General features: G+C 38.5%; 1 protein-coding gene across 1 annotated transcript in view; it reads right to left on the minus strand.

The window, feature by feature from the left end:
- AKAP6 (A kinase (PRKA) anchor protein 6) overlaps nt 1–23,490 on the minus strand; it is a 454,618-nt gene that overhangs the window by 344,610 nt on the left and 86,518 nt on the right. The window contains exon 2 of the mRNA XM_012647884.1: nt 10,212–10,569. Coding sequence (XP_012503338.1) covers nt 10,212–10,535 — 324 coding nt within the window. The 5' untranslated portion in view covers nt 10,536–10,569. The remainder of the gene's footprint in view (nt 1–10,211; nt 10,570–23,490) is intronic.

The following is a 23,490-nucleotide window of genomic DNA, read 5'->3' on the forward strand; positions in this document are numbered from 1 at the left end:
AACTTTTGTGGTGAGGATTTCTCCCCCAAGTCATAACCCTAAAGTGCAAAATGTCCAGGATGCTCTGTCCCAGGACAAACAAAATGAAAATAGGCAGCCCCTCAGATTTACAGTGTAGATGTGGGAACTAATTCTCCCTAAGGAAGATCTGCCAATTATTCATGTGCCTAAGTCTATTAGTTTTCATTCAATCATTTCTCGTGTATTTAAAAAATTTAAGAGAATAACATAATACATTTAAAGTATATAGGCTAGTGTCTGGTATGTACTTAATTCCCTTCCCTCCCTTTGCTTGTACTGACTTTATGAGGTCACTTGAAAAACTGAAAAGGTTCAAACAAATCATGTAGAAGCCTTTGCTCCTAAAAAAGTGACTTTAAATCCCTGGCTGTCTGGTTGGGAGGAAAGGGAGCATGAATGGAAAAAGCAAGATGTATCCAAAAACCCTCTGCTCAAAAGTATCTCCTTCCATGGATTATTAGCTTTGGCTGTCAGTGAAATCACCTGGGGAGTTGTTAAAAGACTGATGCTGAGTTCAAACCCAGATTCTGAGGTAGCTGGTCTAGAACACAGCCAGAGCAATGGGTTTTTAAAGCTTTCCAGGAGATTCTACCATGCAGCCAGAGGTAAGAGCCATGGTCACTACACATCCCATACTAGGAAATCAATTGATTTGTTAATGTTTCTCATTAAAGATGTTCATTCCTTGTTCCACCCACTTCCATGTTAGGATACTAGTAATTCATACCTTAGTATAATGTCATTTCAATTAGATCACATGCTTCCCATCTTTCAAGATTTAAAATTTTGAAGAGGAAAGAGTGGGCAAGGTAGCAGAAAACAACAAAAAGAAGGAAATAAGTTCTCACCTTATTCAGGGTATGACACCCCTACTCAAACCGACCTCAGGACTTTATTTATATCCCCACTTCAAACTACTCACATTCCTGCTTGTGACAAATGAAAATACACACAGGTTGGATCTTCTTCTTAATTAAAAAAAAAAAAAAAACATGAGCTATCCCACCCTTGCATCCATTCATCTTAACAGTCTAGTACAAGAAAACCAGAACCATTATCTTTTTTTGGTAAGAGATGGGATCTTGCTGTGTTGCCCAGGCTGGAATACAGGGACCATTCAAAGGTGTGATCCCACTACTAATCAGCGCAGGGAGTTCTGACCTGCTCTGACCTGGACCAGTTCACCTCTCCTTAGGCAATTTGGTGTCTGCCTCTCCTGGGAGGTCACCATATTGATGCTGAACTTAGTGTGGACACCCAATCCGCATAGTGCACTACAGCCCAGAACTACTGAGCTCAAGTGATTCTCCCACTTCAGCCTCCTAGGTAGCTGGAACTACAGGCTCTTGTCACCATACCTGGCATTACCTTATACTTGATAACAACTTAAATTTCTTACACCTGTAGAGGGGTATGAGGTCAATGCACTAAAGTAGAAAGAATATTAGACTTGAGGCTCAAAAAGCAGGATGTGATGTCTAAGCTGATCACTTACTAACCTTTTGAGACTCAATTTCCTCATTTCTAACACTGGGTTGTTGCAAGGATTAAATAAGATATTGTAAGTGAAACTCCTGGTATATATTAGGCACTCTATGAATGCTACTGAACTGAAAACTCTCCAGGCAAGGAAAGGGTTAACTTACGTTCTACCTCTGACGGTTGCCCCTGCAAACATCTAATCCCCTGAAACCACAAAAACAAATAGCTATTGTTTAGTGATAGCTCATAGTTCCTTATCAAACAAACATTTTTAAGTAACAATCCCCGATAACACTTCTTTCATCAAAGTAATGCCAGTTTCTTCAGATTTTTCTCACTGGACTCATTTTCAAATCCTTTTATGATATTTATCACTTTGCTCTAAACTCTGTTTTCATAGTTTCTTTCAAATTGTGAAGTCTGTGATAATCCCCATTTTCCATGCCACTTTTGCTAATTAAAGACTAGACAGCTGGACAATCTGGTAGACTTGTTGAGCCACCTTGACAATTAATGCTCCCATTCTGAACTCTAAATACATTAATGCATATGCATTCCTGAATACCCAAAGATCTTTCATAATAATATATGTCAAAACCACCAACATTAATTTTTCCAGGTTTCCTTTCCCATGTCTTAACCAAGAGCATTCATGTGTAGTACAAAAGAGGTGCTAGGTCTGAGACTTAGATCATATCCCAAAATCATGATGAAAATACATTATTCATTCAACAATGAAAAAGTATTTATTTAGCACTTAGACTGTTTTTCAGCATTGGATTGGGCAGGGTATGGGGGGAATAATTACTCAATAATTAATTGAGACAGATTTTTTTCCTTATAATTGGGTCTTCTAAATATCTAAAATTAGCCTTTTAAATATCGAACATCTTTTTTTTCAACTGTTTTTATTAGTGAATGATGCCAAATATTCTTACACAATCTAGGCACTAATTATAGGAAAGTCTTTTCCACTATTAAGCACCATTATGAAATCATACTCCCAAGACACTTGTCTACTAGTATCCAGCTTCCCTAAAAAGACATACTGTCAGTTGATTGGGCTGCCACAACAAAACACCTTAGACTGGGTGTTTTATAAACAATAGAAATTTATTTGTCATCGTTCTTGAGGCTGGAAAGTCCAGGCTCAAGGCACCAGCAGACTCGTTGTCTGGGGCAGGCTCGTTCTCTACTTCTAAAATGGCACCTTGCTGCTGCCTTAGCTCCCTCACATCTTTTTAATGAGGTCACTAATCTAATCCATGAGAGTAGAGTCCTTATGACTTAATCAGCTCCAAAAGGCCCTACCTCTTAACACTATCACATTGGTGATTAAGTTTCAACACATGAATTTTGGGGGGACACATCAAGACGATAGCACATATCAACCAAAAAAGAGATTACAGTCACACATTTGGGCTTTGAGAAAATAAAAATTTTAAACATCCTCATACCCACCAACAGATAAATCACCTTCATCTTCCAGTTTCCTGAGATTTGGCATATGCCTTTGGGGTTGCCAATTTAACGGGCATTTCGCATAAGTTCTACTCCCATATAAGAACAAAAACCAAAATGTTGTACAAAATAACACCAGATTACATTCACTTGCGTGATATGTTCCAAAATTAAAGTACACCTCAAAGATACTGAGGAAAGTTGAGAATGGTCTAAAGTAGTAAGTATCAAACTAGGCCTTGATTCAGAGAAAGACATAAATTTTACATCATGACCAAGCGCATATATATGTATACAATTAAAACCAAGTTATACAACATAGTATTTATCCTTACTTTGTATAATTCTTTTCCACTTCATTGTTTTAGCTCTTTAATTCACTAAATTGATTTCACAACCCACTAAATGGTTTGAGACCTACTTCTTGAAAAATAATGGTCTGAAGGAAGGAAAGGAAAGGAAAGCAAAATACTCTTCCCAGAAAAGAAAGATATTTTGCCTTCAATCTTAAACTGATACTTATTTAAGTTATGTGTTGGAAACCACTCAAAGATGGTATAATTTGAATGCTTCAGGCTTTAACACACGGTCAAGCTAACATTAAGATCAGAATTCTCCAAGCCCCCAACTATTGATGTCAGAAGTTTAGTTCCACTGAGAATTCCCTTTATCAAGAATTTCTGTGAATCCAAGGGTATGCGTTAGATATGCCCTAGAATCAACCCTACTGTTACTCACTGCCACGGCCATCAGATCCTGGACCATTACACCCATAGCTGTCATCTTAGTGCCACCATTGCCATCTCAGGCAGAGCTCACTATTTAGGCTCTGGCAGTGAAAGAAAGAGAACAATCTTTCCCTCTGCACCTGCCAAACACGGGGAACGTCAGTTTCAGCCTATCAGGAGGTCCTCAAAGTCACACCTACAGCCTTTTCCCCTCCGTGGTTACCCACACTGTTTGGTGCCTGCTCAGGATGGGTTTCAGGGCTGGTAACATACTGTACCACAGCCTATCACTCCCCTTTCTCTCCTCACACTGGGACAGACTCCTTGCCCCACGGTGACCAGGAATCCTCTCCCAGGAGCCCAGTTTTCCCTGGACTCCCATCATCTTCAGTCAGTTAGGCACATCTGATGTGCCAAATCCCAGAAGTGTAGAACATTCTACTCTTTTTCCGAGTAGGCCCTCACGACCCCCTGTGATGAGTCACGGGATATCTGCATTAACTCCAGATATCAGGCACATTTCAGCCTGGGAACAGCCTAGTCAGAACATCTTGTAAACAGAGTCTCTGTTGAATGCTCTAACTTTGAGAAGCAGGCCTAAATCAAAGCTACAGACACAAATGTCACATGGAGGTGATTTAGAGTAGAATCTATCTAAAGTAAGTTTTTGGAAGGCCAATTCCAGCTAAGTCACTTCAAGACTTCTTTTTATTATCCAGCCATGCCATTTAGCCTATGTTAGCTAGTCTAAGCCTTGCTTCTTTCCTGCTATCATGTTTCCAGGAGTACAAATAATATTCTCCTGGAGAAGACTGTTAATCAGGAAGCAGATATGCCTACTTTGCCTGTTTAGCCCCCAAATATAATACATTCACCCAGACCAGAGGTCTCAGTTACAACCAAAACCTTTTAAGGCTCTTGGTCTGGTTTTCCTTGCACAGCATAGCTTCTGAATCCAAAGAGGGAGGGTGAAAGTTTCTAAAAATGGCTCAGCTGGTTTCTCATACTTCTTACTAAAGAATATCTGGAAGCTAAGAAGCAAAATTTGTAGATTGCATTTTCAGCTGAAAATATAATGGAAAAAAGTACTCAGTATATTTCATCGTTCCCATTTTTTAATCTTTGTTTTTATTCACTCTCAAGAACAATCACTCTACCATGAGAACTTTGTAATAGTGGTTTATAGTTCACTTTAGAGGTAACAGTAAAATTTCCCCTAAGAACTTGGAAATAAAGGAGATAAGAGTGGTCTCTGAGAAATAAACTTTAAGATCAGCACAACAACCAAAAGATAAACAAAGGCACCTTTAAAGAAAAAGAGTAGCTCTGAGTCTAGAAGACCTGAGAGTACACATTAACCAAAATTAGGACCAAAGAAGGAGTCATACAGAAAGGGCGGTGCGAGAGGGGCCAGGCATGGTCTTCTATAGAAAGAACAGATTCCTAGGCAGACTCCCCAGGCAAGATCTCCAAGACTTACGAACCACTCGCAGACTCTCCCTAATGGGAGAGCAATGCCCCAAATATACTTAGGCCTTGATTCATCCACTGCTTTTATCCTAATTCAGTCCTCACCGAGAAGTCTCCCTTATGTGACTTGCTGTGCAAGCCTGTCTACAGGGAGAGAAGGCACTGTCTGATTTGGACTCACCTATACAACCACAGATGTGAATTGAGCCCCTACTAAGTGCTTGGCCCTGTCCTAGGCAACAGAGATACAGTGGAGAATTAGACATTTGAGGTCCTTGGGTAAAACACAATTAAAAAAATCAATAGAATAATTTCAATGGTAAGAGCCATCAAAAAAATAATAAAGCTGGGTGATAGACTAGATAATGGCTCAGTAGTGGGTGTTTTAAGAACAGGGACCAAGAATGGCTTGTTTGAGAAAGTGACATTTAACATAAGATCAGAGACAGAGCCTACCCTGAGCATATTCCAAAAGCGTGTTTCAACCACATTTTTTAGAAAGTTACACATTGACACAATGGTAGAGAAGACTTAGAGTATGCAATGTGAAATGGAGTGTGAGATGTGTGGACAAGTTAGGTAAAGGGTAGCTTCTATTTTTGTGCTTGCCCCTCACCACACACAGCACACCCCTACTTCCTCACTCCCAACCACTGCCCAACCCTCTCCCAGGCTTGCACCTCCAGATGTTAGAACATGCCTGTGCCTCTGGCTGACAGTTTGATGAGGATCCCAAATCTGCCATGTGACAATAGAGGAAGAGAGTTTCTAGGCAGAGGGAACAGGAAGAGCTGTGAGACAAGAACTAGCCTAACATTTCTTTGGAACTGCCAATGCACCTGGAGGTTTAAGGGAAAAAGCAACAGGAATCAGAGCTAGAGAAACAGGCAAGAGGGGAGTCACAGGAAAACATTTGAGTTTTATTGTAAGTACAATAGGAAGCAAGGGAGTGACATGACCTAATTTACATTTTTAAAAGATCCCATTGGCTACTGTGTGGAGAATAAACTGTAAGGGCGATAAAGGTAAAAGTAGAGTGAGAAGAGATCCTAAAAGTAGCGTAGGCAAGCAGTAATGTGAGTTGACTAGGCTGGCAAAACAGTAGTGTTAGGGAGAAATGAATGACTTTAGGGTATATTTTGGAGATGAATTCCCAGGACTTGTTGGTAAACATACCTGTCGGGTAGAGAGTCATGCTTTGGCTTGGCAGAGTGGTACTTTTTATTGAAATTGGGAAGACTGGGAGAGATTAAGAGCTCTTTGATGGGCTTGAGATACCCACTAGAGTTACAAGTGGAGATACAAGTTAGGCAGCTGGGGCTCCTGAAAACACTGGGATGAATATATAAATTTGAAAATTATCTACACTTAGATGGTCTTTAAAACAATGGGCATTCCCATCCCCTTGATGATTATTTTTCACTGTAAATGAATAAATTAAGTAGCTCATCAAGGGAGTGGGAGCCAAGCTGAGACATCCCATAGCAGATGGCTGTCCTTGCCCAGGTGGGGCCTGCTCCTCTGCTTTGCCTCAACTGAGAGCTGCTTCTACAAGGTTGTTTTGTTGTGTTCCCACATGTAAAACATTGTGCCCAAGTTCCCCTTTATCCTTCCTGATTGAAGGAAATTAGAAATATTTTACCCCAAAATATGGCATTTTGACATGCTAGACTGACTGAAGAAGGCTCAAGTTCTCTCTGACCTTCCCGCCTGCCCCCACCATTGGCATTCCCAAAAAAGTTAGTTTCTTTATCTTCTTAAGATCCAGAACCACCTAGGAAAATAATTGTTCTTTTCTTCCCCTACCTGTAAGACCAGGAACGTGTCTATACCTGAGTAGAGTCTTTAAGATAAGGTCCTGGCTCTCAGACTCATTCAAATTCCAAAAAGAACTATTTGCCGGTTAATCTTTGTTCCCACCCATTCATCCTCCCTAGCAATCCTTCATTGCCCCTCAATGGAATTCCTCGTTTCTCCCTCCCATAACCCATTTTACCAAAAAGACATATAAGCTTCTGAACCCCACTGGGGAGTTGAATCTCCATTCTGAGGGTTCCTGTGTATACACGTTAAAATAAATTTGTATCCTTTTCTTCCTATTAATCAATCTGCCTCATGTCAGTGATTTTTCAGTGAAACTTTATGGGGACAGAGGACTTTGCTCCCTACAGTTTGGCAAATCTTTGGGTCAGGCAGAGGCCTTTGTTCCCTATAGGATCAATGTGAAAATCTGAAAAACTCATGTGCATTTAAAATATTTTTGAAAAATGCATGAAAGTGTTCATTTGATTGATTAAAGAAATATTACACAAATAAAGGGGAAACTTGGCAAAGCAGATTAAGAGACAAACTAAACCCTTGTGTAGACTGTTTTAGAGGCTACAAGCAATGACCAGAGCTCCTTCACTTTGAGTTCTATGTGGAAGGACTCTATTTTTACAGAATATTTGAGAACATTAAAGAGAATGTTGGTCAAGTAACTTGATGAAATTAGCACTAAAAAAAGTCATGATAGAAATCCTAAAATTAAATGAACATAAAATAATTTCAATTCATCCCTTTAACAGTCACTGATTGAGTAACTACTATGCGATTACTGTGTTGACTTCATGCCTGCCTGGGGCTCTTTTCTCAGCAGAGGAGATGGACCATACTGTTTGGTAGATAGTGGGGTCTCTGGCTGTCCTCATTGCAGGGCAAGCACCCTGCTTTAGATAACCACCAAAGGAGAAGGGAGGAGGAGTGCACTGCCAATCAGAACTCAGCATGCTAATCACAAAAGGGGATTCGCTCAGAAGGAATTCCCAGAAAGCCAAGCAGCACAGGTGCAGCAGGATCTAGAAGGTGATCAAAAGTAACCTCAGGCCAATTACCATGTTGTTAGTATAAATCTGCACTGTGGTTTTGCCCCCCACCCCAGTGGGCTTTCAAAGAGGCTCACAGGAAATCTGCATGCACAGTAAGACTCAGGTTATACAGCTAATAGCTGTCCATCAAGGTGACACATGAGCCATGCCTACCAGGGAGGGTCCAACCCAAACAATATATTAATAATATAAAACTTTAGTTAATGGTCAGAGCCTCCTGTAGCAACAGGGGCCCCTTTGCTGTCTGTGGAGAACATATCTTGCCTTTGCTCAATAAACTTTGCCTCTTGCTTGCTTTGATACTGGTGTGTCTCATCATTCTTTGGCAAGAGCACACCAAGAACCTAGAGCAGATTGCCAAACCTGACAATACTAAGGGATGGAACTGATGGAGGCAGATGTGAGATGCCTTTTGACCAAGGTGAGCACATGACAGGCATTTCCAATGAGAAAAATACAAATCACTCCAGAGATGATTTCTCAAACACTAAATATAACCCTATGGTAACTACATGAAAACTTTATATTCCTATTTGGTACTAAAATTTAAATTTTCATTTCTACATTATTGATGTAATTAAATGAAGTCAATTGATCCATTAACGTTTTTAATAACGCTTAACATTTTTTGGGGGGGGAGTCTCCTAAACATATTTCCATTTTGCCCCCATTCTCCCTTATCATTTACCACCTTTTCTCCTTTTCTGTGTAAATCTGAAAGATTCTAGAGAGCAGTAGTGGACTTTCCTTACAAACTTAACCCTGTATCTACTCACGGGTGTCACATGTAAGTGTAGTATTGGAGGGGACAGAGAAGGAGAAAGAACAATGTGGAGCCTCCTAATTTCTGTTTTACTCTAACCCCATGGAGTTGGAGACTGTCTCTTCTGATTAAACAAACCACGTTTCAGGGACTGAGTCACATCACTCCCTGCCACCATAGCAGGAAGCTGGCTGGAGTTTACATTCTGTTGAAGCTGATTCCTAGCCATCTCTCTCCATTACACTTTTGTACTTTCTCCCTCAAGAACCTATAGAAAGGAAACACCAGGCCTGCTCAAGCTGGGAGCAGCCCCGCCACCTTTGAGATTCTGGCTCTTTTGTCCCTCCCCCCTTGTCCCTTGCTCACTTGAACACTCTCTCTAATGTGGCAGTGAGTCCAGGATCCATTGAACCAGCCTGAGAAGGCTGAGCCAGATTTGCTCTAGGTTTTGGGATATATGTTTTCTTTTAACTGCCCATCTTTTCCTCTTACACTGATGGCTACAGCCTGTAAGCCATTTAAGTGTTAAGATCTAAGAATCTGTTTGGCCATTTGTTTCATATCATTTAGGATGAACCAGATTAGGTAAAGGAATTTTTCTTAGGATCCCTTCTAATTGACTAGAAATTTACATTGGGGTTTGTGACCATTGCCCTCATTGGTTATAAACCTGCCTTGCTTTTCTGGTCATTGACCTGAGCATGTATTCCATGCAAGGACCTAGGAGAAACGGGTGGCTATGGCAGGGCAAGATTCATGGTATTTTGAGGTCCCTAGGTCAAAAACTATTAATAGTACTCTCTACTAGCACCTCCATTTCATTACTGCCAATAGTCAGGCTTTTTAAGGGCTCTAGAAGCCACAGACAGTTTTTAAATGTCTGAACTTTAGATGAGTTGTTATAAAATCACCTTTGTTTTACGTGATGCATTGTACCTGGATGAAAGGACTCATTCTAAAAGGAGAACCTTGCCCCACCATGCCAGAATCCATTGTTTGCCACAAAAGCAGCATCAGCTTCAACAGAAGATAATAATCACATACACATACTCACAATCACAGCTCAGTTTGATCTTTTACCTATGAGAGTCTTTCATTAAACCCTTTGTAATAGTTTTAAAAATACTTTTATTCTTTATAACTGATTTCTACGACACTGCACAAAAATGCAGTATCTCCCTTTCCCCTCTTCACTGCATTCTCCCCAAAGGCCTGTTTTATTCTAGATAATCAGCACATGAAGTAAAATCAGAAAAGAATTAATTCTGTCCACATTTACCTACAAGGTTAACGGTTTCAAACCTGTTACTCTGTTTTTTTTCCTGGACATTTCCTCAGTGGGAATTACAGAACTTAGGCTCTAGGTGCCACAATCTTTTAAAAAACGTCTGTTCTGAGAGGACCAGAGACCCACCTTACCTTTAGTTGAACTAGATGTACATCCACATGCTTGCTGTCTGAGTCCTGCTGGACTGAATAGGTTAGGTCCCGGACCCTCTCTGAGGTCATCCGGAGCCAGGTCTCAATTTCAGGTAAGTGGAGGACAATCTTCCAGTCAGCCCCTGTGTGGAGTGGAGGTGGCTTTTCGTACTGCTGGTCAGAGTCTATGTCCTTCATCGCCTCTTCTCCCTCACCCTGCTCCACAGTGGGCGTCACGTTGATGGCCATGGGTGAAGCATCAGTAGCCATGGGATCCAGGTCCTGTGACCTCAGCGGGGAAAGTGTCACACTCATGGTTAACATGAAGAAGTCTAAACCTTACTTCTTTCCAAAACAGCTGAAAGGCAAGAGGAAAAAAGAAAGCAAGAGTCAGTCAAGATTGCCAAATAAAGAAATGATGCTTCACAGAAGAAACAGGATTTCTAAATTAAGCCAGATTTCTAAATTAAGAAACCATAGCTCATAATAAAAACAGAAAGAGCTATTTTGATTTTCTACATGGTAGCCCCAAGAGCCAGCATATAATAGGAACACAAAACCATAGTGGTATTGCCTACCCTAATATCCATTCTTCCCTCATTCTTTAGTAACAAAATCCTGATCGTTAGCTGAGCATATTCCTGTCCAGAATTTAAAACTACACTCCCTATCTCCTTTGCAACTAAGTGGGACCATACGGCTATATCTGTCCAGTGAGATGTAAGTGGAATTGCTGTATAGAAATTCTGGAAGAGCTGCTTAAAGGGAGCTGACTCAATTAGGAGGGGCCCCTTTCTGCCCTTACGCTCTTCCCCCTCTTCCAGCCTATAACGTGGACTTGATGGCTGGAGCTCCAGCTGCCAACTCAGACCCAGAGATGCTGGGTAGAGGATGGTGGAGCATGAGGATAGGAACATGAGTCCACATGATAACGAGGAGCTGCTGTATCAGTCCTTACTGCTGACCTGGACTTCTTTTATGTGAGAGAAAAACAAACTTCTATCTTTTTAAGCCATGATCATTTTGGGCTTTCCTATTATAAGCATCCAAACATCATTTTGGTTATAAACAATATATTCAATACATGGGACAGCTTGAGAGAGATGTTCTAATTAACAAAAACATTGTGCTGCATTCAGGAAATGTTGTTCCTTTCCATGATTTTTTTAGGTAAATAGATAACCTGTGACAATTCTAAATCTTTACTTTCCTAAAAAGTATAAATCATGGATTATATTGAATAGATCTAATTAACTCTCAACCTAAATTACATTAATTTGTTTAGATTGAATTTTGTAGAGGCTTCTGAAATTTCAAGAGTAATAAATTGCTCTGAAATACATAACAGCAAAATGTTAATCAAATACGTTTAAAATAACATGTAGAATTCATAATACAATAAGGTTGCTTCTTAAGATACAGTTAATTAGTTTAATGATCCAGTTATTAAATTTATCTTTCTTCTGGAATCAGTCTAGTATAAAATAACAACTTTTAGCTTCTTGTACTTTAAAATAAACATTTTAAACAGAAATTATTTTTAGTCTTAAGAGCAGCTTCTTCTATTCAAGGCAATGGATTTCTTTTTTTTTTTTTATAAGTTTTTCTGGTTCTATACATTCAAGTGAGTTTATAGCTTCATTCCTCCAAAGACAAAGGCGGATGATCAAATGATCAGAATTTGTGTGATTATAGCTCATATCTTTAGCAACAAATATTCTCTTAGTAACAAAAAAAAAATTATTTTTTCCTACGAAAATACGGAGGAAAAATAAAAAAAGCTCCCAGTTTGACTAGGAACATACACCTTCCCACACAGGAACGGGCCCTGGGAATAAAAAGACTTGCTGAATTGACGAAAGCCTTAAGACTAAGTTACTCCTATAACATTATTTCAGAATCCTTCCAATATTGCAGTATAATCCTGTTCCCTAATTTCTTTGGCATCTAATTTTTAATTAAATGATGAGGAGGTTTACAGTTGAATTTTTGAAAGCAAAGTTATTTGCAAAAAGCAAAATGTATGTCATAAAGCAGATTTATCACTTTGATACCTGTCTTACAGAATGGCTTTAGGCTTGCTTCAATTCAAAAGCTTTTTCTGCCTGATTACAAGAGAAAGAAATCCACACCCCACATTTTTAACCATTCTTGTATTCAGTTTTAAAAATAGCAGTAATACGAGACCTGGCTATTTTTAAAAAAACAATTACAAGATAACAAAATTTCACTGGGAGGGATAAAACCCAGGAAGAGTGAGCTGCCATACCACCTCTTCATAAATCATATACCCCAGCCTCAGACAGGCTCTGATTCTGATTTCCTAGAACACTTTTAAATTATTAATTGATTCACTGCCCTCTGGGGGATCAGTTTAGAATCAGAATCCTAGAGACAGAATCTGATACACAAACGTTAATAAAGGTGTCTCGTTCAAGGATATAGAGCTGGTTATAAATGAAGAAGACATTGGTGTCACAGTGGTTCCCTATTCTAAGAAACCAGATTCATCCAATCCAGAAAATTAAATGCTAGAGCAATGTACAATTGACTGTTTCACCTATACTCACACACACCCATTTGCCCCCAGAACTCTGCCCAAGAGCCCTGCACAATTGAGATCATCAATACTTGGCTACTGTATTTTTTCTGAAATTCCTAAATCAAAGCAGGGCCTTCTCTGGAATATACATCCTACTATAAACTAAAAAACACACCAACGAATTAGTTCAATGCAATTTACGTCGCAATCTATAGAGTTTCCATATATACCATAAGGCTATGCATCAAGTAAGCATAATACAGTTTTATGATTTGGGACAAAATGCTTCACATTTCAGGGACTTAGTTTCCTCATCTGTAAAATGATGAAATTGAACTAGATGAGCAGTAAGAGCTCTACTGGCCCTAAGAATCTGTGATTGCCTAGAGTTGTTTCTCCAGAGATTTCAAAGCTTTCAGAAGCTTCCTGAGAGCTGGGCGGCTACTAACTTATGGCCCTCGATTTTACCAGAGTACATAAGCAGTATCAATAGATTTTTCATACTTAATGGAAAGAAAGAAATTGTTAGTATGAAAACATCGTTTTGTAAATCATTATTTACATATTATATGTTGCTAATTCTTCCCAGAGGAACGAATGTGGGAGATTCTCTCCTCCAGGAGTTTGCCACTTAAGACTGACAACACAGATGTGGTTATGTATGTAGAGACAAACAGAATAAAATAAAAAACATTAACAAAAAGTATAGCTGGAGAGGACAGGGTATACATCACACATGAGTAAAGGGCAAGGAAACTTCACATTCAAGCTGACTAAGCAAAATTTTCCTGCATCTATAAAATTTCAACCTGGATGTGATTTTTCCACATTTAACTGATCACACTGTACACAAGAGAATTTCTATAACCCAGAGAAGTAACTTCCGTTACCTTCCCTCACGTATACCTTTGCCACTGGGAAAGGAATACCGTATGTGTCATCATAGCATAGCACCTTGGGAAGTGGCATAAAATGACTTAATTACCCATTTTCATGGAAAGCAATTACTATAAACATTTAATTTTCAATTCTAGTAATTCACATTTAAATGTAGCACCCATGGATGACTATACTCTTTTTCTGATTTTCACAAAATCACATCTAATTTAAAAGATAACAAATACATAATTCAAAGAAAAAATGCTTCAAATTGTGGAGACGTATAAAATCAATCTTTGTGAATATTTCTCCTGCCCTTATCATGACTATTCAAGCTTGCTTTGCTGTCAAATTAAATTATTCCATTTGAATGAAAACAAACAGTAGGAAAGTGAGTAAAAGTTTATACTTTTAAATACTAAAAGTTTTGTATTCTTCCTTTACAAGTCATCTTGCAATAATATTTCTTTCTAGTCACAGAGAAATTTTTTTAAAAGCCACTAAACAACAACTTCTGACAATGAAACTGAAAGCATTAGACCAAGTGCACACAGGTACCCACCGAGTTATAACTCTGGCTCCAAGACGGTGTGAGAGGAGTGATCAACCAGCTTTTTGGAACCCAGTGACCCCCCTATTCCTCCCCCTCATCAAATGCTTGTCTGTGGCCACCTTTCCAGCATTAGAGATAATGCCACCTTTATCCCAGCTGCTGTTAAAAATAACATCCATCAAATCCTTTCACTTACACAAATCCAAAGAAGAGGTAATAATTAAAGTACAAATGCTGAAAGCAGTAACAATTGTAAAGCTTTTTAAAAAAAATTGTGAAAGGATTTTTCCACATTACTCTATTTAACATCCTATAGAAACAGAAGAAAACATGGCATGGATTGCTTACTAACAAGACTGCTTCTGCTACCTTTCTGTCCACAAGGTTTGGGTTGAAGCCTGATGTTAGCAGAATGTATTCAACTTGAAAAAAACAGACACATTTAAATCAGGAGAGTGTTCCTTTGGCCAAATCAGGAAGCAAAAAATCCAGCCACATAGCCATCAAAGCTGCCCACCTCCTTCTCCTTTCTCCTATAATTTTCTCTTAATTAAAAGAACAGAAATGCCGGGTATCTGCCGACTGTACTCACTGTAAGTGCTTTTGTCCCTAATAGGGCCCTTCAGGATTAAGCGTCTGGCTCCTCCTCTCCCCCCTCTGGTTCTCTTCTTGTGGCCAAACAATATAAAGGCTGGTGTTGGGGCGGCTCCAGGCCAGCAGGACACTGTTGCCAGTAGGGCACCAGCTTCGTATGTCCTTAGTGGCCTAAATCTCTTGCTACGAGAAGGCTGCTACTGCTACACAGTCCCACTTTGGAAGCTAACATATAAGCTGCAGGACCGTGCAGTTACAGGCAGGCCTTTTGCAAACAAGCAGTGATAAGTGAGCTGAGAAAAAGGAGACAGTTGCCAAAACAAGGATCACTATGGAAAAGAGTATTTGGGAAGACAGAGCACATCCAGTCACGGTTTAGATGAATCAAGACTATACTCTCAAAAAAACCAAGCAATCCTAAGGCAGGGTAAATTAATAGTACTATGTTAACATGACCAGCTGACAAAGCCGACCTGAACTAAATAGATGCAAGCTCTCTCTCCTTTCTCAGGAAGAAACTGTTCTTTCCAAGTAAGAGCATCATCATCATTTGTACAGTTTGAGAGGCAGTCTTGTCATCATGTAAATCAACCCTTAGCCTAAATACTTATTCTCAATCTTTCTGCACTATAAAAGCGAGTAACTAAAGCATAATTCAAGTCAAATTAACAGATTTGGTTGCTACCCAGCACACACTACCAAAACAGAGGTAGAGAAAATTTGGTAGGCTTCACTAAGTGTCCTTTTTCTTTCCCTTCATTTCTTTCTCACATATTCTCATAACCACTCTTCACAGAGCCTATTCATACAAACACTGAATTTAGAAAGCAAAAAAAAATTCTCTGAACTGTTTCAATTTTTGTCTAAGGTTACCTCTCATGATTTTATTGCATTAAGGAAAAAGAAATAAACTCAAGAAGTACACCCTATATCCGATTCCAGGATACCAGAACTGGGCTCTGCAAAGAAAAGGCAAAAACAAGTTTAATAAATTGCTTCATTAAATGCTGCTGTCTAACCAGATGAATGGGGATCTAATTTATCACCTACTTTTAAATCTTGCTGCCTGCCTACCTCCCTGGCCTCTTATTGGGTCAAGAGCTGGGAAACTTCAAATGGCTTTAAGCTCTTAAATAGGAGAGGCAAAGACTTGCTGCCAAATTTAAGTTAAATTTATACTTAGAGAAAAAAGAGAAAGTGGCTTCTGTAAAATGCTCCTATGAAAATGTCCATGATTGAGGTCTAATGTCACCTTCTGCTTTGCCCTCTTTCCCCCCTGACCCCAATGCCCTCCAGCACTCACCTGGAGTTAACACTATTCAGTGAGATCACTGTGGTAACCCCAGATTAGTCCCCACTTTCTAATCCTCCTGCAATAACAAGCCAGCCTGCAAGTGGATATAAGTGAGAAGGACTTCAAGTGTACCTTCATGGAAATATCAATAGGGGAGAGCCCAGATGGATTTCCAGAAGTTTAAAAGATCTTCTTGGTATTATCATTGGTATTTCCTCTCTCTTTCTTTTTTTCCCCTTTAATATTTCCTTTATGTACATCTGTGCCCCCAGGCAGATGGCCAATTACATCCTGCTAATCACTTAGAGACCACTCACCTTCTCCCAGGTCTTCCCTCAAATACCCACTAACTCCTTGCCCAGAACATAGCGTCTTCTGTCAGCCATAATACACTTCCTCAATCATCTTCCTCCCTTAACCCTTCCTCCTACCCCTCTTCCCAATTATTCAGATCCTCCTCCTGTGGCAGGGATGCCCAGATTGACTTGGTTAGTCACCATGCCTCCTGTGCTTTCTTTCCTCCACTACAGCAGCAGTTCCTGCCACACAGAGATTCATTCAGCTGCTTCAGCCAGTCAGCCACAATGGCACCGTGGTTTTCAGTGTGTGGACCTAGATTCCGTAAACACTAATGAGTGTTCATACTTCTGACCCTCACCTCAAGTTGCTAAAAGTCACCTGTAAATATTAGGCAGCCACCTTTCTATTGTTCAAGAAAAGGTTTTGAGAGAGACTAGATTTGTAAAACTCTAATGCATAATTTGTATAATTTTATACATTATAATATATATGACTCATTATATTTACCCTCAAGGAAATTATAACTAATAGGGACAATCTCCTTCTTCCTCACCTCTCTCTCCCTCTCTCTCTCTCTCTCTCTCTCTCACACACACACACACACACACACACACACACACACACACAGACATGCATATACTCATTCCTACTGCACAGAAAGGCTATGGCAGGAAAAAAAAGAAAAGCCCAGTGAGGCTCCAGTGGAGTGGCATTAATCCCGAGGGGAGGAAAGATAAGTGGGAGTCTTTACTGGAGAAGGTAACATCACAGGTGGGCTTGTAAAAATGGATATGATTTAGGATAGGCAGAGATGGAAGGGGGGTGATGAAGAATTCTAGGCTGGGGAAACTGCATGGACAAAGACACCCCAATACCAAGAATAAGCAAATAATTGAGTGTTGAAAGGAACTGGGGGCTTGATGGGGTCCAGAACAGATAAGACTACAAGGTAAGTGCCGCCATATTATAAAAGGGCAGGGAACACCATGCTATGGAGTTTGGAATGAATCTCACAGGGAGCAGGAACTCTAAAAAGACTGTTAAAAAAAAAAAAAGAAATTGGATTATAGTTGTATCTTAGAATGGTACAGAAAAGTCAGCACATGCCCTCTTATTTACCAAGAAAATGAAATGAGAAATCAGCATTATGGGAGGATCAACATCCATTTTTCCAGGTAAAGACTTCATTAATACAAAATGTAGTCTTAAAATCCTCTTTCTAGCCCAGAAAGGGGGGAGGGGAAGAGAAAGCGAATGAATACAAGTCTGACTTTTGGATCAGAATGATTAAAGGAGTTCTGTGCTCTGTCCTACCTACATTAAATATAAAAAGAATTCTCTATTTTTAGTTCTCCATGAACCCTACTTTACAATCTTAGCATCACAGATTTGAAGTGGAAAAATTTTAAGGATCATTTTATGCAATGTTTTTACTTTTTTCCTTGTTCCAGAATTATTTTTTAATTAAAAAGTAATATATATTAATTCAAACCTTGTAAAAATAGATAACATTGAAGATAAAGGTCCCTCTCTATCCCCACATTCTTATCCCTAGTCAACAAGTGATAAGAGGCTATTTTTATATTTTGTGACCTCAATATGTAAAGTAGAAAGGAAATGAGCCCTGAGGGAAGAGTTATCTTTAATGATTCTGAAGTCTAAATTAGTTATCTGTATTAATGCAGTAATATAGCAGTGTTTGTTAATCCAGTGCTTACCAGGTGTTAAATAGTCAATCTACAAAAAGTTGCTACTGGAAAGAAATTGGGAGAGTGCTAGGCAATTTCTGAGTAGAGATAGCCAACCTAATACACATATCTAATTTTTCTCCTTCCAGAAACCCCACTAAAACTACTGAAAAGGTTTTTTTGTTAAGTATAAACACTCAAGAATGGGAAGAGAAACAGTATTTTGGAAGCTTGAAATTAGATTAACAAGTGATTAAGTCCAGGCAACTCACAAAAACTAAATTTTAAGCCAGCAATGTGGAGGGCAAAGAACCAACCTGATTTTTACATTAGAATCCTTAAAGTATTTTGGAATTGGTGGCACCAGGTACCTCTGGAAGTGGAAGTGGAGGAGGGGGTGTATAGGGAAGAATTAACTTTAACCAAAGTCAAGTCTGGACTTTGTCCCAGCTCCTAGGAGGTAACCTCTAAAACCTTGGAGTTTCCTGAGTGTCAGGAATAGCTTTGTTATTCATGATGGAGCCCTCAGACCACATGTGATAAGTGTATGTTAATGAGGGAACTCAGGATGGATGCTGGCCAGACAGAAAGACGAACACAGTGATTAAAGGGTTGAGACTTTCAGCAACCACGTGGGCAATGATTCAATCAATCTCGCTTATGTAATGAAGCCCCAATAAAAACTATGGACGTTGAAGCTCAGACGAGCTTCCCAAATTGGCAATACTTCATGTGTATTGTCATATAGCAATAATAGGAGAGTAATGCATCCCTGAGAACCTGGAAGCTTTGTCCTAGTCCCATGTGTTTCTTCCTTTGGCTGGTTCTTATTTGTATCCTTTTGCTATAATAAAACTGTACTCATAAGTATAGCACTTTCCTGAGTTCTGTGAGGTATTCTAGTGTATTACTAAATCTGAGGGAGTCTGTGTAAACTCCCTAATTTATGGCCAACTGATCTAAAGTGAGGATGGCCCTGGGAACCTGCATCAAACTTGCAACTGGTTTCAGAAATCTTGGGCAGATTTGACAGTCTTGCAGGACTATGTACTTAACTTCAAGTATGGCCTAAGTCTAAGTAAAGAGACAATGATATGTCAAGAAGATTAAACTTGCTCAAAGAATGTTTAAAAAGCAGTTAGAACTCTAGGTGTCTCCTTACTTTGTATTGCTGGGTGGTTGCTCCTACCCCCAATTCAGACAGAAGACTGGAGGTTTATTGCCTAGAAAGGATAATTCATGGGTTCTCTGGATTGACAGATACCAGGAAGAGTTGAGGATAGGAGTATCCTAAAAATAGTAGGATTAAGTGAATACAGGTATTCTGAATGTTGAGATCCTCAGCACTCCTCCCCGACTCGAATCCTCAAACACTGGCAGTAATGCCTTCGCTTTCTAGTCAAGAGACTAGAAGTTCCCCCTCTAAAACACCTGATCAGTCCAAGGAGACAGGAAGATACTGAAATTGGCACATCCATATCATTCTACAGTGACATTCAGTCAGTAGGCCTTCCCAGACATTCAGAGCACCCAGTCAGCTTTTTAATCTCCTACTCCTAAATATGAGCAGGCAGTAAAGGATTAGCAGAGATTTAGGGGAAACTTTAATAGGAATAACAAAGCCAAAGTAAGCAATAAAAAAATTAAACCTCGAGGAAATATACCATGCAGGAAGAAAATGATTTGTGTGAAAAAGAAATATTATCAGAAATAAGATTATATCCATGAAATAAAAACAGGATGCTACATTTTAAAAGAAACATTTGTAGAACAAAACAGCACTTTGAAAAAATTAAAATATCATAGTAAAAATGAAAACCTCAATACATTAGCCGAAAATAAAGTTGAGAAAATTTCACAGAAAGTAAAGTAAAAACGTAAATACATATAAATTAGGAGAGAAAAGGTAAGATAGAGAAAAGGTAATGATTAGTGACCTATCCAGGAGGTACAACATCTATAGAATAGGAGGTCCTGAAGGCAAGAGGAAAGAAAAAGGAGAAAATCATCAATGAAATCTTTCAAGAAATGAAGGACAAGAGTTTCTAGATTTAAAACACCCACCTAGTGTAACAGATACACACCAAAAACACATCATCTGAAATCTCAGAAATCTCAGGGAAATGGGCTTTGGGGTGGAGGTAGAGGCATCCACAAAGGGTCGTAAATTAAATTGCTTCGGATGTCTCAACAGAACATTGAAAGCCAGTAGACGATTGTTTTACTTAAGAAGGAAAAAGAATTCTAGACTAAAATTGTATACCAAGAATAATATAGACTGATAAACAATCAATGTGAGAGTAGAATAAAGATATTTTCAGACACACACACAAAAAAATCACCCCAAAATATCAATCTCCCACATACTTTTCTTAAGAGATACCAGAGGATATACTCTACCAATACAAAGGAGTAAAACCAAGAAAGGAAGTCATGAGATGCAGAAAACAGGAGGCCTAGCTCCCCAGGGTGAAGAGGAAGGGAAATCCCAAGATGGCAGCTGTGTACCAGGCAACAAAGGCTTCCAGTCCAGACTGCAACAGGTCAGAAGGCTCCTGGCAAGACTGCTTCAAAAAGATGACACTGAAAGAAAACCCGATGTGAAAGAACTTAGCTAAAAGAGACTTTCTCAACTGATGGAGAATTAGCGGTCAAATTAGAGATAAACACATAGAAAATTAAGCAAATAATAATAAACTCCAGAAAGAAACAAAAATTTGTATAAATAGAGCAAGAATCATATTCCTCTGTTTGGTTTAGCTATAAATTACACTTACATATTCTTAATAATTTAAGCATTAAATGTTGCTATAACTCAAATCACTACATAATTTTACAGGGAGGATGGGAGAACGGAAATTGTGCATCTGTGCACACATGTGCACATGCACCCTTATGAGAAAGAGTGAGAGAGAGAGAGAGAGAGAGAAAGACAGGGTGTAGGAACAAGCTAAATAAATTCTCATTTTTCATGGTGAGAAGTCAGTAGATAAAGCTAAGAAAAAAATACTCAGGAAGTAGCCATACAATCCTATTGTTTCAAGATTGAAAAACAGTTAGCAAAAGAATCAGCTATGGGAAATGGAAAAGAAGAGGGGCTGGGAACCATTGTTTATCTTAAGGAACCTCAGAACTACTGGACTTAACTACCTGTATGCAAACATAAAAATACCTAGATTAAAAAATTAAAGAGTTTCTTTTTTGCAGGACAGGGTTTTAATACTCTGAGGTGCATTGAGCATCTCCAAATGGTAGATAGGAACATAGGGTGCCATTAGTTTGCAAACTTATTTGACTATGAAAAAGAAATATTTTGGGGGTTTTTTTCTTTTGTTTTTTTATAGAGAATGTCACAAGACTGGGTCGGGTACAACTCCGTTGATGCTAAATTTAAAATGCTAAGATCAAAATTGTGCCTACCCCTTTGTAAAACACTGTAATTTTTAATACAAAATTCTCACTGTGATTCAATTCAATAATAAAGCTGTATTTCTTTCACTCAAATAATCCCTTTAAGAAAGAACTGCTTCCTATGAACTAAATCTGACCTCATGATGAAAACCACAGATGATTAAGTGATCAAGTTGAAGATAAGATTATTTCATTATTTGTCCCACGAGTAGATATATCATAGAGTGAATAACTTTTATTTTTGAAGACAATTGACATATCAAATAATGAATTAAGCCAAAGCTTTCAACTAACATTACGTTTTGCTTTTGCTTTCATGCTGTAACATGAGAACACATCAAATAACTACCCACACTGCTGTTCTTTCATAAACAGAAGGTATTTTACGGGTGATGAACTCTCATAAAGACCGGGATTTTCAAAAGCTTTATTCCTATTCACTATTATTTCCTACTCACCCTAAACTCCTAGACATGCAAAAAGAGTTTTCTTTAGAAGATTCTGCTCAGGTTAAAAAATAAACGGGAGATGGCACGAGCTCTTAATATCTAAAGATCCGATGAGATCAGAGATCCTCCCTCTGAATGTTCTTTATTACAAAAAGAATAAAAAAAGGTCTTATACCATGCTGAAACAATTTCAGCAATGTAGAACCTATTTTAAATATTTTACAATGGTTTTGCTTAAAATTCATCAAGTTCATTAAATAGTCAAGCATTTCAGCCCAATCAGCCATCTAACTTGAAGGAGGATACCTGATAAAGTATGACTTGTTCCAAAATGAATTGGTGTTTTGATAAATAATCCCTAGAACAAACAAAATTTATGTATCAGGGGCCTTTAAAGAAAAATAAAATCCACATTTTCTAGTAGAAAGTAGATAGTACAAGCACATATTTTTGTTCTGTTTGTGCTAGTAGATAATAAAAGCATGAAACATGAACCAGCTTAGCATAAATTTACCTTCATTGAAATTTTGCCTCTTTTTAAATAATTATTTATTCTCTTTCTTAATGAAATAAATAGCAATACTAGGAACTGCTGAGTAAGAGCTAATGACTTAAAAACCTCTAAAAAGAACCCAGCAAGATTTCTTATCAACCCTAGAAAATTAGTTATAGATTGATTATTACCAGATACTTTGCTAGGTTTTTCATTCAGCAATGACAGAAAAAAGATTTTATTTGTTTAAATTAGGGGTCTCCCTGAATCACAGGAATATAAGAGGCAAAATTCTGAACACTATAATAGGCCAAACCGTACTCTCTCCCCTCTGCCACAAGAGTGCTAAGGCCTAAGTTAAAAGCAAAAAACCCTTCATTCACTCAATTTTATCACTTACCACTAATCATAGTGTAGCTGTGGTATGGAAGGAAGGAAACAGCAATTTCTAAGAGATGTCATGATTTCTGAGCCTTTTGCTTCTTGCTCCCCTTAGGTAAGTCTTAGATAAGACTTCAACATCTAAGCACTTGAGCAGCTGGATGCCATCCAAGAGTGATTCAGATGGCTTGGAAGCTGACTGTCCCCTAAACTTTTAATTTTAATTTTTCATATCTTTCCTTTTGTTAGAAGTAGTTTTCATAATTCATATTATACTTAGAAACAACTGGTCCCTCTCAATAGGCTCTAGAAATCATCTATTTATAATTTTTCAATTAATGCTGTACAATCATAGCCATCACATGACACAGCTACTTTTGGTCTTATTTAGTCATTTGCAGCCAAATACAAACAAATCTCAGTCGAATTCTGTTTGTCATAACCTCTATTCATTGTGCTCTTTGCCTTTATCCTGTAATTATTAATAGTTCTGCATGATTCAGACACTGATTTGGATATTTAAGGTCCTTTGATTGAGTTTCCTTAACAAGAAATGGTAGCTCATCTGCCTGAAAATGAATAATCTAGAATATTTCATTAACATTCAGTTGACTCAGTTTTTAAATAAGAGCATTTGGAATGACCTTTAATTAAGCTGGACTCTATAAGGTGAGAGTTTTATTTCTTTGTTTTAT

The sequence above is a fragment of the Propithecus coquereli genome, unplaced genomic scaffold (assembly GCF_000956105.1).
Source record: "Propithecus coquereli isolate 6110/MARCELLA unplaced genomic scaffold, Pcoq_1.0 Scaffold273, whole genome shotgun sequence".
Taxonomy (NCBI): Eukaryota; Metazoa; Chordata; class Mammalia; order Primates; family Indriidae; genus Propithecus; species Propithecus coquereli.